This window comes from Heliconius melpomene, chromosome 9 (genome assembly GCF_056956725.1).
Source record: "Heliconius melpomene rosina isolate 202511_hmr_F chromosome 9, ASM5695672v1, whole genome shotgun sequence".
Classification (NCBI taxonomy): domain Eukaryota; kingdom Metazoa; phylum Arthropoda; class Insecta; order Lepidoptera; family Nymphalidae; genus Heliconius; species Heliconius melpomene.
Window position 1 is genome coordinate 395,258 of NC_140397.1, and position 16,219 is coordinate 411,476.

The following is a 16,219-nucleotide window of genomic DNA, read 5'->3' on the forward strand; positions in this document are numbered from 1 at the left end:
CTCTTTATAAAAATTATACATAGTTTTTTCCCAAAAATGAAAAAAATATTTTTCCAAACAAAATAAATAATAAAATGTCACGTTATGTGGAGTAATGTTGTATGTAATTTTATTAACAGATATATTAAATAATTCAAGTGGTCAATCAATAGTCTCCGAAATTTTAAAATACAACAAGGCGGAAAGTGGCATTCAGCTACGTCATTCGAAGGTGAGCTCTCTCTGTGTTTCGCGCCAGTGCTGCTATATCGTGCAGGAATGATTGTTTAGTATAAAACAATAGTTCATAATAAAAGTAGATTATACTTTTTACACATCATTTGATATTATAATTATTTAATAAAATTATCAATACTATTTAGAAACAATTACTAAATAATAATTTATTTTATTATACAGGGTGGAAGAGGCAACGCTTCTTTTACTGAAACTGCATATAGGGTAAAATATTTCAAACCCGGAGCTAAAAAAAATAATCAAGATGCCTCAACAGTTTGGACGTAGGATTTTTTTTTTCATTTCACGATTTTTCTCCATACCTGTATTTCGTGTGACGTACACATACACATCATCATCATCAACAGCCATCTTTTGTTCACTGTTGGACATAGGCCTTCCCCAATTCTCGCCACCACACTCGATCCTCAGCTTTTCAGACTCATCCGCTTCCCGCCAACCTCTTTATGTCGTCGGCCCATCTGGCAGGGGGTCGTCCCACCGGTCGTTTTGTACGGGGTCTCCATTCTACGAGACGTCTGCCCCAGCGGCCGTCGGCTCCGTAGTTTCCAGCAATTGGAATCGGTTTTGGAATTCCAGCTGGAACTCATAGGAAGCAACGATATGGCGTTGTGACGGTCGGAGCGTAGACTTTATCAGACGATTTCTTTCGAGTCGGAAGTCTATATTCAAAGTCCCTCGTACAAGTCGGTGATCACTTCCGGTATTAAACCTGTTGATCACTGAGACGTCTTTGAATATATACCTCCTATTCGTCATGATAAAGTCGATCTCATTTTTAGTCACATTATCAGGGCTTCGCCATGTCCACTTCCTCTGAGGCTTTTTCTGGAAAAAAGAATTCATCAGAGAGAGCCTCTGGGATTCGAGAAAGTTAACTAGCATTTGGCCCTTACGGTTTCTGCTACCAGTACCGTGCGATCCAATAACCGATTCACCGCGTTCTTTTGCTCCTTCTTTGGCATTGAAGTCCCCCATAACAACAGTGAAGTGGGTCTTGGTGGTGTTGTGTAAGGCCCTTCTTGTGTCGTCATAGACGGCCTCGACCTCGTCGTCAGAGTGTGTCGACGTGGGAGCATAAACCTGAATAACTTTCAGAGAATACCTCCTAGTTAGTTTGAGTATGAGGTATGCTACCCGAGTGGACACACTGCTGACTTCCATCACATTGCCAGAGAGAACTTTGTTAACCAATATGCCAACTCCGCCTAGTGACGTCTTATCGCCCTCTCGATGGTAGAGTAGGTGGCCCGATTTCAGGGTTATCGTGTCCTCTCCCTGTCTTCGGACTTCAGACAGCCCTAGAATGTGCCAGTTTATGTGTCCTAACTCCGACTCGAGTTCAGCTAGGTAGACATCTTCCTTCAACGAACGAACATTATATGTAGCCAAATGTAGTTGGTGGTATGTGTGGTGACCGGATCCTACCCGGAGATTCTTCGCACCCTCTGCCCCGCCGTGACCACGACCGTCACCACGATGGTCGGGAATAGCAGGGCCGCCGGGAACTGAGGGCCGTTCTTTCGGTGTGCTGACATGGGAAGTGTTGCCCATACTCGCCACGCTAGGCAAAGGCGTGTTGGCGAGCGCAGGGCCGGGCCCTCTTGCACTGGTGACGCTGCTGCCCGTCACCAGCCTAATTTGAAGCCTGGCTAATTGGATGGTTATACCGCCATCGTTCGGTCGTCAGAGCCTCGTTCGTAGATCAGCAGGATGCACCACGGGCAGGTGAGGTTGGCTGTTTGAGGGCACTTAGATATTATGGCCCCCTTGCATCCCACATACTACCACAAAAATACTACTAAGCGTTGCCAAACTTCTACTTTTCATTCGTCAAAACATAACCGAACGAGAAAGAACGATATCTCGCGTTCTTTTTCACCCTATTACCTATTTATTATAATAAATCTAAATAACATTCAAAACTCTTATTAAAATTGTTTAATAAAATCCTACTTTAAGTCAATTTATTATATCACCTTTATTATTAAATTATTTAGAAATAATGCATGGTTATTGAACCACCCACAAAATTATATTCAAAATTGTTAACACACAAAATGATATTGAACTACGATAGATAGGTACTTACATTTAACATTAGTGTTACATGGTCGTTGTAGCATTCTCCTTTTAATAGCACTAATATTTACACCATAAGTAATATCAAAAACTCCACATTTGTTTGAAATGTCTTAAAAGAATGTATGTTTTGATAGTACACTCAAATACTGACACACAATAGTTTCACATTTGAGAAAAATACTCAGTAATCACATCATCACGATCACGAAACATTCATCACGATTTTAGAAATCCGATTAATGAATAAATTAATATTAAACAACATCCAAATAATTTAAGACACTTAATAATTATTCAACATCTAAAGTCCAACAAAATAATTTAAATACAACAGAACTTACACAGATAATTTAAAACATTGTAATAGTTGCCATTAACTGAAATACTTATCGAACATACTATTAAATTTTTTATTAAGATTTTCATTATTATTTATATTTCTATAATTATTTTGATAGAAAATCGTATTAAAATTAAATAGTAAACGAGTTTTATAATGTTATACGAGAAGCTACGAAAACTCAATACGAAATAAATTAATATTTAGTAATTATTTGTAAATAATATTGATAATTTTATTAATTATTTTAATATCAAATTATGCGTAAAAAGTATAATCTACATTTATTATGAACTATAGTGTTATATTAAACAATCAATCAATATTAAAAATGAATTTTGATATCTGCACAAAGACACCCCCGCTCACCCCACACCGATTCCCGGGGAATCCCATGGAATCGGTGCGGCGCGTGCATTCTGCGCAATAGTAGTTGGGTCGAACTATAGCTGAATGCTCTTTACTAAGTCATATAAATACAACGGGTTATGGGCCCAGACCACGTCGTAACAATAATAAAGAAGATTGCTTCAATCGTAGAAAATTAGAAATACTGGCGAGATTAAAACAGCGCTACCTCACGCGGCGCGTCGGCATTGGTATTGGAATTTGGAGGTTAAGTTGCCGAGAAGGACTAAAAAGAAAAACAAGCAAAAAAACAATTACGATGAAAGGAAACAGCACAGTAATAAAACTTTGGAAGGAGTAAAAAAATTGGAATGCTTGGAAGTTCCAAACCATAATACTAATACGGGGTGAAATTGTGTCATCATCATCATTCACATTTATTATAAAAAGAAATGCTACAATTAAAAGAAATATTAAATGTTTCAAGTGTAATAATGTGGGTCATTGTCAAGCTGTATGTAATGTGGACAGAAAATGTAATATTTATTATTAAAGTGAGAAAAAATGCTATTATTGTAATAACATGTTAAAAATGAGTGTTAGTTTAAAAAGGGAAAATAATTTTATTATTTATTTTGTTTGAAAAAATAACTCTTTCATTTTTGGGATTTTTTTTTTTTCTGAATTATATTAGGCTTTTATAGAGTAGTTAAAACTGTGGTTTAATTTAAAGTGGTGCTGTCAATTCCACCCTGCATAGTAATTTAATAATAAAAATTATAATAAAAAAAAATTAAAATAAGTTGGACAAGTATGTATTTTAATTAAAGGCACTACCATGTACTATGAATTATTACAACGATTTTTAATTATCTGTTTTTAATTATCTGTGACTGTAATATGTAAGCAAAGGCAAACCATAATTCGCGGCGCGGCTAAGTTTTGTTGTATTTACCTTATTTTGACGTCTTTAGATTTTAAGTGATTATTAAGTGTTTTAAATTATTTGGTTGTTATTTAATATTAATTTTATCATTCATCGAATTTCTAAAATCGTGAAGAATATAACATGTGATTACTGAGTGGTGTTTAATGTGAAAGTATTGTGTCAGTATTTGAGTGTACCATTCTTCAAAATACATTCTTTTAAGATTAGAAACAAACAAATGTTGACTTTATGATATTTCTTATGATAAAAATATTAGTGGTAGTAAAAAGAATTCAACGATGACGTAATGACGACGATGTAACGACGACAACTAATGTTAAATGTAAGTACTAGTTCAATATAATTTTTTGTGTTAACATTTTGAACATAATTTGCGTTAAAATAGGATTTTATTAAACAATTTTTGTAGTATGTGTTCACGTTATTGGTATCTATGCGTAACTGCGTCACATGGAATACAGATATGGATAAACGTGGGGAAATGAAAAAATAATAAGTAAATTTGAATATTGTTACAAAATAATTGTTTTATTATTTATGTAGTTGAAATTTCACTTTCTTGTGTAAAGATATTATGTTTAAAATAATAATGTTATAAGAACACTAAAGTAATTTCATTTAAGCGGGCGAAGTCGCGACGGTGTATAGTACAAATACAAAATCGTCAAACTAACAAAACAAACTTCTAATAGCGCATTCAACAAGCGTGAACTAACGCTAAATAGTCATTTTTTGCTACAATTTGTCAAAAACATCTGTCGGGTGCCGGGTCGCAGATACCATTTAACATTAAACGTATTTTGGGTCAAATTGTGCGACAAATGAGAGGCAGTAGGTACACACGAGCACATATTACTCAGGAACATCTGTAAGCGCAAAGGTGTTCCTTCACTTGGAAATTGAACCGTGAATAATTGCTTTTATTGCCTTGTAATGTACTTTTATTGGATTTACGATGTTATTCGTAAAAGTCATTCTGTTGTGCGCGATCTAGGTGTATTAGAAACTAAGATATGCACCTAATTTGAAACATATTTCTTCTAGTATTAAAATTATACAGCCGAAACCGTCTGAAACCGTGCGCGAACATTGTGGGTTCGATTCCCACTTAGTGGAACGGGTTATTTTAATTCAGCTTAACTTATTTCATTTAAATGGTTTTGATGAGGTCACTTCTTGTTCTGCATAATTTTATCTTATGTATATTTAGTATTGTTGAAGCCTCTTTTTTAGCTTTACGCTGTATCTCGGACACGGAAAAGTACGCAAAGGGAACCTGGGAACATAGTGTTAAGACACTCCGTTCACATTAATGGATATATTTTCGACGAATTCTCGAGACTATGAAACATGACAATTGTGGGTTGATGATGGAGATCCAAAATATGATTGAAATTTAAAGAATAATAATAACTATTTCCATTTCCTCGCTCTGGTTGTTGAGTTCACTCACCAGGTTATATCTCTAAAATTGAGCAGTACCTGACTGCGAGAGCTGAGTGTCCTAACACTTACCTCCTTTAGCATCCCCTGCTACATACAGAGTACAGGTTCTTATCAAGAAACAGAAATAAACAGTACAATTAAAATTCAAAATCACAATTGGACATTACCAGAAACCTTCCCGAGTAATAATTAGGCACTTAGCGGAACATTTTGGGACCCTTGTCCTCGTGAGTCGTGCTTGTTTAGGCGAGGGCTGAGAGGTTGATTGCACTCGTAAATTATACGGCCACCTAATGAACGGGTATTTGCTGTTTTATTAGACGATTACATTTTATTTTGTTTTGTGTGTTCGGTATATAGTTGTATTGCTTATGGGACAGGAAGAGTTATGACAAACTTTTAATAACTTTTTTTTTGGGTTCCCTTTATCGTCCCTTATATTGTGGGGTAGGCAGAGATAACTTAGTGCGGAGACATTTCGTATTCCTAACTTTTGAGGCTGATCTCGGTGGTAGTGCGTCTTGCTTAGCGCAACGTATATGGATTAGATTCCAACTCAGAGGAATGAATTACTTCTAACTTCAAAAAGCTAAAAAAATCCTACTACTAATATTAATAAAAGAATAACAAAAAAAGCGGAAATAGCATAAAACATTCAAATCTAGGCCTTAAAAAAAACATATATATATATATAAAAGCAAAAAAAATAAAATTAAATTAATAACATGGGAAAATTTAATATTTATTTTTGTAAATTCGGTCAAATGTGGACAATTTTATGTTTATAGGAAAATAAAAGACTTTATTATTATTCAAATCTAGATCCAGATTTAATGAATTTAAGATCTAGAAACATGGTCTAGGGGGTAGCCAGTACGGAAGGGGGGAGGTACCTTGAGGGGTGAAAGTAATCAACAATTTAAAATTGGGACTAATCCCATACTGTCGTAATCGTGGCGATCACTCTTCGGGTCTACTCTACCTATAAAGAGCTTTTGCACACTTTACGTAAATCTTTACACTTATTTTTTTACAACTTTACAACTTTTAACTTATGTTGAGAGTTGGATTCCCGCTCGAAGAAAAAATATTGCATCTTAAGTTCCGCCAATCAACAAGGAATGCCTCGAGGAAAAGAATTGGCCAGAAAGTGGGAAACAGAAATGTCTTAAAGGAAATAGAATGCCTTAACATTAGATTCTCAGGTTCCCTCTGCCAACTCTGTTATGTGTGGGATTGAGCATTTACTTAAATTAAACAAGTTAGACATACCTGCAAAAAATATATCACCAAGCTTGGCAGTTATATTTAGTTTAAGTGTACAATACTACGGAGTCATTGAGGTGGGTCGTCTGATGATTGAGTCAGGAACTAAATAGTAGGACTCTTCAGGTTACCAGTTAATTAATCGAGTCTAGGCTCATAGATCGATTCCCATTCACAATTCCTTTTGTCTATACCTGTATGTATTTGTATTTCTATATTTCTATAAATTATATAAGAATAGAATATATTTCTAATTGTATTATATCCTTCTTTTACGTACTATATAACATTTTGGATCTGGATACGGACATCAATATACGAAGAATATGGATTTCGGTTAGGATACTAAAATAATTTCAATAAAAAAAATAAAAACAAAAAGTCGCAAATGTGCGCAACTCCGCCAAGGTGTTTGTTTAGCGCGGGACAAATCGACACGTCACTCACGGCCGTCCCTCTCGCACTCGCCCCTACGCCTACATCCGTCCTATACCCGTCTCGCTCGCACTAAATAAGGAATAACAAACATAATCCGCGAATAACGCCGATCCCGGATTACTCATCTGTTGAGATTTACCCAAATTGTACGAGTGATGGCTGAAAATTGATATTAATTTATTTTATTATACCAGCCATTTTGCTTAAATTTGCTTTATTTATATTAGAAATATTTAGCAGGTTTGTATTAGAAATCTACAATATTAAGTTGTAAAGTAAGTAATATTATGTTTATGTGGCGCAGCGGGAACACAAGCGTGTGACTGTAAACGCAACAGATTGTGGGTTTCACAATTCAGCGGAAAATGGGGAGTGAAGTATCTTAACACTAGGTTCCCTCTTCCTACCCTGCTGTGTGCGGGATACAGCGTGAAGCTGATTTGATGATTTATTTATTTTTAACATTATTTTTACAGTTATTTAAAATTTCTGGAGTAGCAAATTTCAATCGCATTGAATTGAAATCAATAAAATATTAAGCATTGCAATATAATAAAATACACCTAAATATCGTATAAACATATTTAATTTCTTAATAAATTGTTTTAAATCAAACGTCATACAAATTTTAATCGTAAAATTTTTGTACGTATTTTCTGTCAATTCCTGTATAAGTGCGAAAACAATCTCGTGTGCAAAAATATCTATAGTGTCATCTGTTATTTATTATTCGTACTACGTATTGAATGGCTACATTTATTAGTGTCGTCATTGGAATAATACATTTATGTTTCAGTAGATGGCGCTATTACCTAGTTTAAGTTGGTGAAAATTTGAATTCTGGTAATTAAGAGCAAAAATCATAGATGGCGCTGTCAAAATTATGGAAATTATTTTATTTTTTTCTTAGCTGTTGTTTTGTTGTTATCATCAAGCTTATTCACTTTTGAAAAGTAAAAAATTCGATACTCAATGGCATATATCACATAAAAAATTTACAAAAATTACAAATAATTTTATTAGTTGTACTATTATTTAGAAATATTTTATTTCGTATCTATCTCAATCCTCAAGCTCATTCGTTTAATCTGTTTCACTAAGAATGAGGCCGTCATAGCGGAAGGGAACAGCATCTGACTACCAACACAGTGGTTGTGGATTTAAATTTTGATCCCGATTATGGGGAATTATTTATTCCCATTTCTCCGCTCTAGTAAGCTAAGCCTGGCTTGATCTGAGATTTGTGCAGGAAGCAGAGCACTGAATGTCTTAACGCTATGTTCACTCTGCCTACCCTATGTGAGCCAAAACGTTAAAAAAAAACAAAGTAAAATAAAAATCTCAAAAATATGAAAAACTATTGTATTTCTCATTTGCTCTAACACTAGGATACGTAGGTACAGTAGGCACGTATCGAACCCCTACACTCGCAATAAATAATATACAATTCCACTTAGCCTATAGGTAGCAAATCATATATTAACAAACTAAGTTAGTAAGAAGCTTTCAAACGTTACACATTCAGGATTTTGTATAAAATGGCTGATTTTTCTTGCTTTTTTTCAATCTTAGATTTAAAAATTTTCGTATTCTAATTAATTCTTATGTTGATCTACGTATATGTACAACTTTGTCATTTAGTCATGATAGTGCCTGTATGAAATTAAAATTCATAATAAAGTAAACATGTAAGACTTAGAAGAGTTCGGGGGGGGGGGGGGGGGGGATTCTACATACTACAATTTTTGGAGCATTTTTTTGTAAAAGCGCAGCGTTAGGTTATGAGACGTTTATTTAAAAAAGTTATAACTCATCAGAAAAATCGGCCATTTCATACATATAGATATTATTTATAAAATGATATGTAATTTTGAGGTAACACACATTCCTATTTGTCTGTAAATATTTAAAAAACAAAAAGCCCAGAATAGTTTAATAACAATACTAAAATATGTACTTATGTTATATTTAAACAGTAGTAACTACCGCGAGAAGTAGCGATATTGCACATACAGGATACAAAAATACATTAGAAAAAATACTTTAAGAAAAACAATTCTTTTTATTTTATACATATGTTTAGTGGAAGTGATTAGGAGCTTTCTTTTTATGATGTAAGGAGCTTAGTGGGTATACAGTGCTTGGGCAGTAGAACAGTACCTAATACATTCCACTTTTATAGGAATAGTAATATATAATCTGTAATAATTTGAAATTGCTAAATTAAACAAAGTAAACAACAGTAGGCGTTATTTTAAATGATACATATATAATATATTTAATTTGGAAAACAAAAAAATATTTAAAAATGATTATTACTATTTTTAGTTTTATGCATTTGTCAAACTGATTGCCTTGATTATCTTGAATAACTCCCGCTCTGCAAAGACAAGCTGCGGCGTTGAATTCCGCCACTAAATACTTAATGGAGTTGAATAATTATCGTTTTGTAAGGTAAATAAAGAATAATAAACCATTTTTCTTCATTCTCTAAACATACTGCGGAAAACTAAAAAAGCAATAAGTATATATTAATTATATAATATTTAAATCTGCCTTTTTGTTGAACATATAAAGTAGCATTTTTTGAGTAGTACATAATATGTATTAGAAGATTTATTTTGAGATCCTATGGCGTTTAATATTGGTAGTGTCATTAGATCCAGGGAGCGACAAAAAACATACTCTCTACATATTATAATTTCTTTAAATATAATGTATTTTTCAGTGACATAAGAAGAAAGAATAACAAACATTCATTATGCAATGCTGAACAGCGGTAATACTGTTAGTTTATATTTTTGACGTAGAAAAAACAACTATTTACTTAAATGTATTTTAATACTGAAAGTTAATAAGAAGCATAATTATGGAGGTAGCGTTCTTAGTTCCAGTTAAGACATGATTTCGTCGAACATATATTAAGCTGTATTGAACTTATGTATGTTTCTAAATTATATGTATGTGAAGTAGAGCATTACTGTGGAAGTTATTTTTAAAAGCTATTTTGTTATTTATACTTTGAGCTTTTATAATATATTCTTTGAAACTCTAAAAGAACATCTGATCGATGTTTTTATTATGGTATATATCTGAAACTATATGTACCTACCTACGAAATGTCGTGCTTAGTTTTTGCGTCAGTTGTCGTAATATAAAGAATTAAAGCTTTACATCTATAAAAGAAGCAATTATAATATCAATAATATTTTTGTAATTTTCAAGGAAAAGTTTTTGAAGTTTTAGTTCACAATAATAGTTTCACCATTTTGTGGGATTTGCGAGGTATTGTTGCTCTAAAGACAATTAGAACAGATATTAACACAAAATACACACACATTAGTAAATATAAATAAATATATTAAAGAAAGATATTGCAGTCCCTTTAATCTTGTTGAATAATCCGTTATTTTCTCTGTGTAAGCTAAAGCAAACATATCTCTATAATTCGATAGTATTTTATTCATACATTTTTGACAAAAAATATAATATATAATACACGTAATGGGAAAGAAGCAATCTCTGATGATTAAGAGATACAAAAACATTTTCATTGTGAGCTGATGCGATCTTTGCCATTTTGATATAACATTTGATTACCTATCTACTCGTATACGCTTTAGATTGTCATTCACCCACGAACACAAACATATTGCACTAATGTAAAACTCAAAGATTCAAACGTTGCAAAACAAGAGAGTTTCATAACTAAAATATCTGCTAAAACTAAATCAACTCATATAGTCCAAAAATCTCCAAGAAAATCCACAAAAGTTGACACACGCCCATATAAAAATAACCTACCAGAGATCGTCGCAGACCACGAACTTAAACTACAATAGATTTACATTTCGACAACGTCTCTACTTAAAGTATCGTACTTCTCTTTCACCTCCTCTGCGGTAAAACTTTTCACTGACACGGTTTCGGAGAGATCCGTACTGGACAGTTTATTTGTTATTTTAGTTATGGATATTCTGCTTTCGATGTCATTTGCGTCGCACATTTCAACTATTTTGTCAACTTTTCTTGGTTTTGGCAGATTTTGGGTGATGACTTTTGTGGATTTGAGCTTTTCACTAAGTATTTTGTTACAGGTCTTCTTGGACATGTCCAGGGCTAACGGGTCTTTGGGCTCATCGGTCTTCTCTTCGACGTTTGGCTTGTTCTGTTGCTTTATTTCGGCAACTTCTGCATTTGACACATTGTCTTTCTTCTTCCACTTCGTTCTTCTGTTCTGGAACCATATTTTTACCTGGAAATGATAAAAGGATATTTGAATATGTGATATTAAAATTCTTAAGAAAATAATACTTATTAAGAAAATGTATAATTTTTTTTTAACGTAGCGAGATTTGAACCCGGGTTTCTTGGAAATCGTTCAAGCGCTCTGAGCAACAAAGCCATACGTTCTCTACTTAGAATAAAATAGGCTTATGATTATGTATTGAATATCTGTAAATTAAATTCAACCTGCATTCTCTCTTAATAAAAACCTTAAACTGAATTTAACAAATAATGATTGTTCGCACTCTCGCTTCCTATAACTATTATATGTATAGGGAACACATGACACTGATATCCCGAGAGTGTGGACGCCGTCTGCGGTACAAATACGTATATCAGTTAACAAACAGCTAATTACCAAATAATCGATCTCAGAGAGAGACGAGACATGGATACGTTTGATTAGATAATAAGTTATAGTTACATTTTAATGCCTCTAGAAAGGTGGAAGTGTGAGGTGCAGGGCATATAGCGTGAACCTTACTTTTTTATTTTAATTTTACTTTTAAAACAAGAGAATTTGTAATGACCAAAAAAATATATATCCCACAATCAAAATCAAAATATTCTTTATTCAATTTGATCACTATAAGAACTTTTGGTCAGAATCGACACGATATATAAATAGTGTCTTTCCTACAGGAAGCTACCACCGATTCAAAAGGCAGTATCGCTGAGTAGAGTTGCCAACAAACTCAATAGTTGCTCTTTTAAAATTATAGGCTACACTTGCACTTGTAAGTGAAACTTATGTGAAATATCGTTAACTTATCGTGTAGGTATAGCGTTCTTTAGTTTTAATTATACTCCATGCTACGGTAAACAAAATTTTGACACATACAACGTTCCCAATTCATATTCAAAATATTCCTTATGTGAACAGGATTCTATATTAACGTTTCTAATATGAAATACCTAAATGTATTCTTTTAGCTTCACGCCGTAACCGTTTCTCAATTATTGAGATAGATCTCATCGCCGAGTTTTCCCTTTCAGAGAGAGAAACTGAAAATGATTCATTCCCTCTAATGGTAATCGAACCCACATCCATTGCGTTAACAAACGTTATGCCTCTGAAGCATGACGGCCACAATATAGTATTTCTTCAGTACCCTTCACACTATATTCAGTGCTACGCAGAGAGAAACTAGTTTTGGGACATCCGTTCCCCACTACCAGTCGAATCGAAAAAAACAAATATAACCTACATTTAAAATACATTAAACACAAACATAATCTCTATAGATACATCACTAGCGGGTGGCACGTCACTAGCGCACTTCCGTATAATTACCTCGCGAATTAATCCCTGGACATGTGACATTTGACCTGCGGCTATCCGTTACGGTTGCCATGCGGTGACAAATTCGTGGACAGTTCCGATTGTACTTTTTTTGTATTATTAATAATATAAACACCGGTTTAATATATTATTAATTGGTGCTATTTAAATTCTGGATTAAATACTGCATAGTGTGTACCAATGTTAAATATCTTATTAAGCATATTTTCTCCACTCCGCAAAACAAATTATTTTTGTTTAATCATTCTGGTAACAAAAACTATACGGAAAATGAGAAGGAATTTCTTAACACTGAGTTCTCTCTGCTCCCTGTCTCTACGGTATACACCGTGAAACAAAACTTATAAAAACCTCCAAAATCCTAGCCACCCTACCCACACCTTTACATTACAGCACAATGCAATCTACTTGGGTGCAAACACAAAGATAATTATTATTGATTGCGCATTAGCGGGGCGCGGGCGGCGCGGCGCGGGGCGCGGGGGGTCGCGGGTTCAGAGCGGGAAGCAGTGATACAATGACACAATGGTTATGCGACATGTCAAACCCGCGCTAATTGTGTCACGATAGGGATGGGAAATCGTGGAATCGACGGCTTATCGATGTTTGATAGTGACGCGGTTCATTAATGTTTAGGTCATTCACAACCCTGTTACAATAGTGTAATAGGGTTGTGAATGTTCTTGACGAGTTTTACCGTTTCTTTAATTGGGTAGCGATGATATTTCTTTTTTTTATTTTTTATTATTAATGGTATTTCTTACAATTCTTCTGCAAAACAGAGTGGGCAAAGGCAACTTAAGGTTAATTGTACCCAATTTTCGAAGCGACTCGGCGTTGAGTTCCAACACTCAACACATATGGGAAAATTGGGGAGTCAAGATGGGAGTATCATAACACTAATTATATGCAAGTAAAAGGTATTGTTATTCATATTGTTTAGTCCTAATAGGGATCAGTTTTTATCGTTTAATTCCTTTTTGATGTTTCACCGATGTAACATCAATGCCGTCATTTTCATTTCCCCAGTCTGTGAGAAAAATGCAACTATGAATTCAGTCACGCAATAAACAACGTCTTGAAAGTTGGTCAGAGTATCTTAACAATGTTCTGCTTCACATTTTTAAGATTTATCTAAAAATTTGTTGACACAAACACATCTACCATTTTAATTTAATTCTTCATACATACGTAGTAAATAAACCTCCTCGTAAACAACGACGTTGCGAATGCGACAAAAACGGAACTGAACTCGGGCGGGCGGCGAGCGCAGCATCTCATAATTCATTAACCTCTTTATGCAAACACTGTGATTTTAGGACACGACTTAACCCTCATAGCCTCATAGCCTCATACCGTAATACTGTACGAATTAAGCTTACAGTCACGAAATACTTTGTTGAGCTCGTTACTGTACAAGTGCACACACACATGTATGTTGTTGAGGCCACTCGTGGCGCAGTGGCGCAAATGGTTGTGGGTTCGATCTCCACTCGAGGAAACGAAATTTTTATTAAAATTTATATTTCCATTTCTTCGCACGGGCGTCGAGCACCCAAGGCCTCCAAAATTCGGCGGAAAGTGGGGAACGGAGTGTGGCTGTGAGATTTCCTCTACCTACCCTGCTGTGTGCGGGATACAGCGAGAAGTTGATTAAATTTTTGATTTATATGTATGAATATTATTAATTATTAGCCCACCGAGGCGCAATAAGTGTCACCACTCAACACCTATTATTAAACAAGGTAATTCTTCTTTTAGTTAATTAATTAACTATCATAGTTGCACAAAATAATTTTATTTTAACCATTTTCCAGTTTAGTAATATAGTGATTTTAGTTAAAAGTAAGTTCAATTCCCACGTATACAAAAAATATAAAGTGATACTTCACTAGGATATTCGGATATTATAGGATAGTATACCTACTCTTAATCTCTCTACCTACTGCCTACTTCACAATTAAAAAAGTTATGTAACATACGTATTATACGTCTATCGTTATTATCATCAGGGAGATATCATAACAACAACCAATAATGTTTATACTCGCCTAACAAAGGGTTTGCGATTCATTTCATTTGTACGCTCTGACAGGTAGGTCTCAGTTATAATAGAGGTATTAAGCAGCTCTCCCTCTCTCTCTCTCTCTGTTCGAGGCGCGTTGGGGCTCGTCGGTGGAAATGAACACGTATTTTAGAGGAGCAATCGTAAGTCAGCGTGTGTCCGCATACAGTATTAAAGAGGGATTCGCTTAATAACTTAAGGCGTATATCGATATCGACATCGACACGAATTATTGTTATGAAATTTGTATTACTCATTTGTTTTTAAATGTGGCTTCGGCCGCTAGATTAAATTGAAATAACTAAGAGTTTCATATAAGAATTTTAAGTTTACTAGGTATTTGGCTACAAGCACAGTGTGCTACATCGAAACGATTAACGTGGTCTCAGTTATAGCCTTGATAAAATTTCACTTAAATTTTAAACACGTAATATTTAAAAAAGTTAACGGGACGGAGTATGTGCATTTATGTCGGTTTTAACGCTGAAACCCCTGGCTAAACTGCTACATGCGGGATACAGCGTGAAATTTTCCTACCTACATAAGTTTCCTAAGAACCACAATAAAAAGAAAGATCAAATATAACGTAAGAAACTATCGACAGGTCTCCCCACTAAGCTTATCTGTTCTCGGATCGGAGCCGATGACTAAGGCTCGTTAATCTAACAATTATTCATTGAAGATTGTCCGACTTCTCCCGTCAACCAGGAGTTAGTGCTAGGGTTGCTGTCGTAAAAATAAGATGTCTTTTATGTTTACTTAGTGTCTTTTTTTCTTTTTTACACAATATACGTACGATATCGCACACAAAAAAACTAAGTTTAAAACAATCTCTTCCAGGCAACTTTAACTTGAGACTGATCTCAACCTACAAGCGTGTCAGGTTCGATTCTCACTCGAAGAGTTGAGTTCCGCCACTCAACATGAAATGCCTCCGGAATATGGCGGAAAGTGGGGATGTTCGTAATGGTAACGGAGTGGACATAACCTTCACGAAAGTAAAAAAGGCAAAAACACAGTCAGTGTATAATTTACAAAGAAAAATGTATAATGTATAATTCTACCACAGTAAATGAAACCTATACAATGCCATACCTATAATACAAATGAAAATGTAATGCGCATTTGTGTATACCGCAATATTTGAAATTTAAAACCAATTAATTTAAAATTCATTGAAAAGCTATTTTAGTTTCAGCCTTCATAGAGAACCTTTGACAGCCAATGACAATATTACAACAGATTAAAAATATTCACTAAAGTTTTATGTTTCCGTTTTTAAATACCGAACAAGATTATAACAAAAGAAATATAATATAATCATTATCGTAACCAAATAAATTATAAGACACTTAAAAAAATATAAAAAAAAAAATATTATAAAATTTACAAGTTATATCTAAAACAATACGTGAAAAGTAGGGAAAAGTATCTTAACACTTGCCTCTGAAGCTA

At 34.2% G+C, this 16,219-nt stretch overlaps 2 protein-coding genes across 2 annotated transcripts in view; both read right to left on the reverse strand.

Annotated features, from left to right (window-relative positions):
* Positions 1–744: 744 nt before the first annotated feature.
* LOC146536082 (protein CFDP2-like) lies at positions 745–1,791 on the reverse strand. The gene has a single exon (XM_085190504.1). The coding sequence runs from the start codon at positions 1,789–1,791 to the stop codon at positions 745–747; it is 1,047 nt and encodes a 348-aa protein (XP_085046630.1).
* Positions 1,792–8,455: 6,664 nt separating this feature from the next.
* LOC146536083 (uncharacterized) overlaps positions 8,456–16,219 on the reverse strand; it is a 61,671-nt gene continuing 53,907 nt past the window's right edge. Inside the window, exon 4 of the mRNA XM_085190307.1 lies at positions 8,456–11,364. Within this exon, the coding sequence (XP_085046433.1) occupies positions 10,954–11,364 (411 nt within the window). The 3' untranslated portion in view covers positions 8,456–10,953. The remainder of the gene's footprint in view (positions 11,365–16,219) is intronic.

Excerpts from the sequence above, each read along its gene's own strand:
- LOC146536082 (XM_085190504.1), bottom strand. The coding sequence starts at position 1,791 with ATGGGCAACACTTCCCATGTCAGCACACCGAAAGAACGGCCCTCAGTT.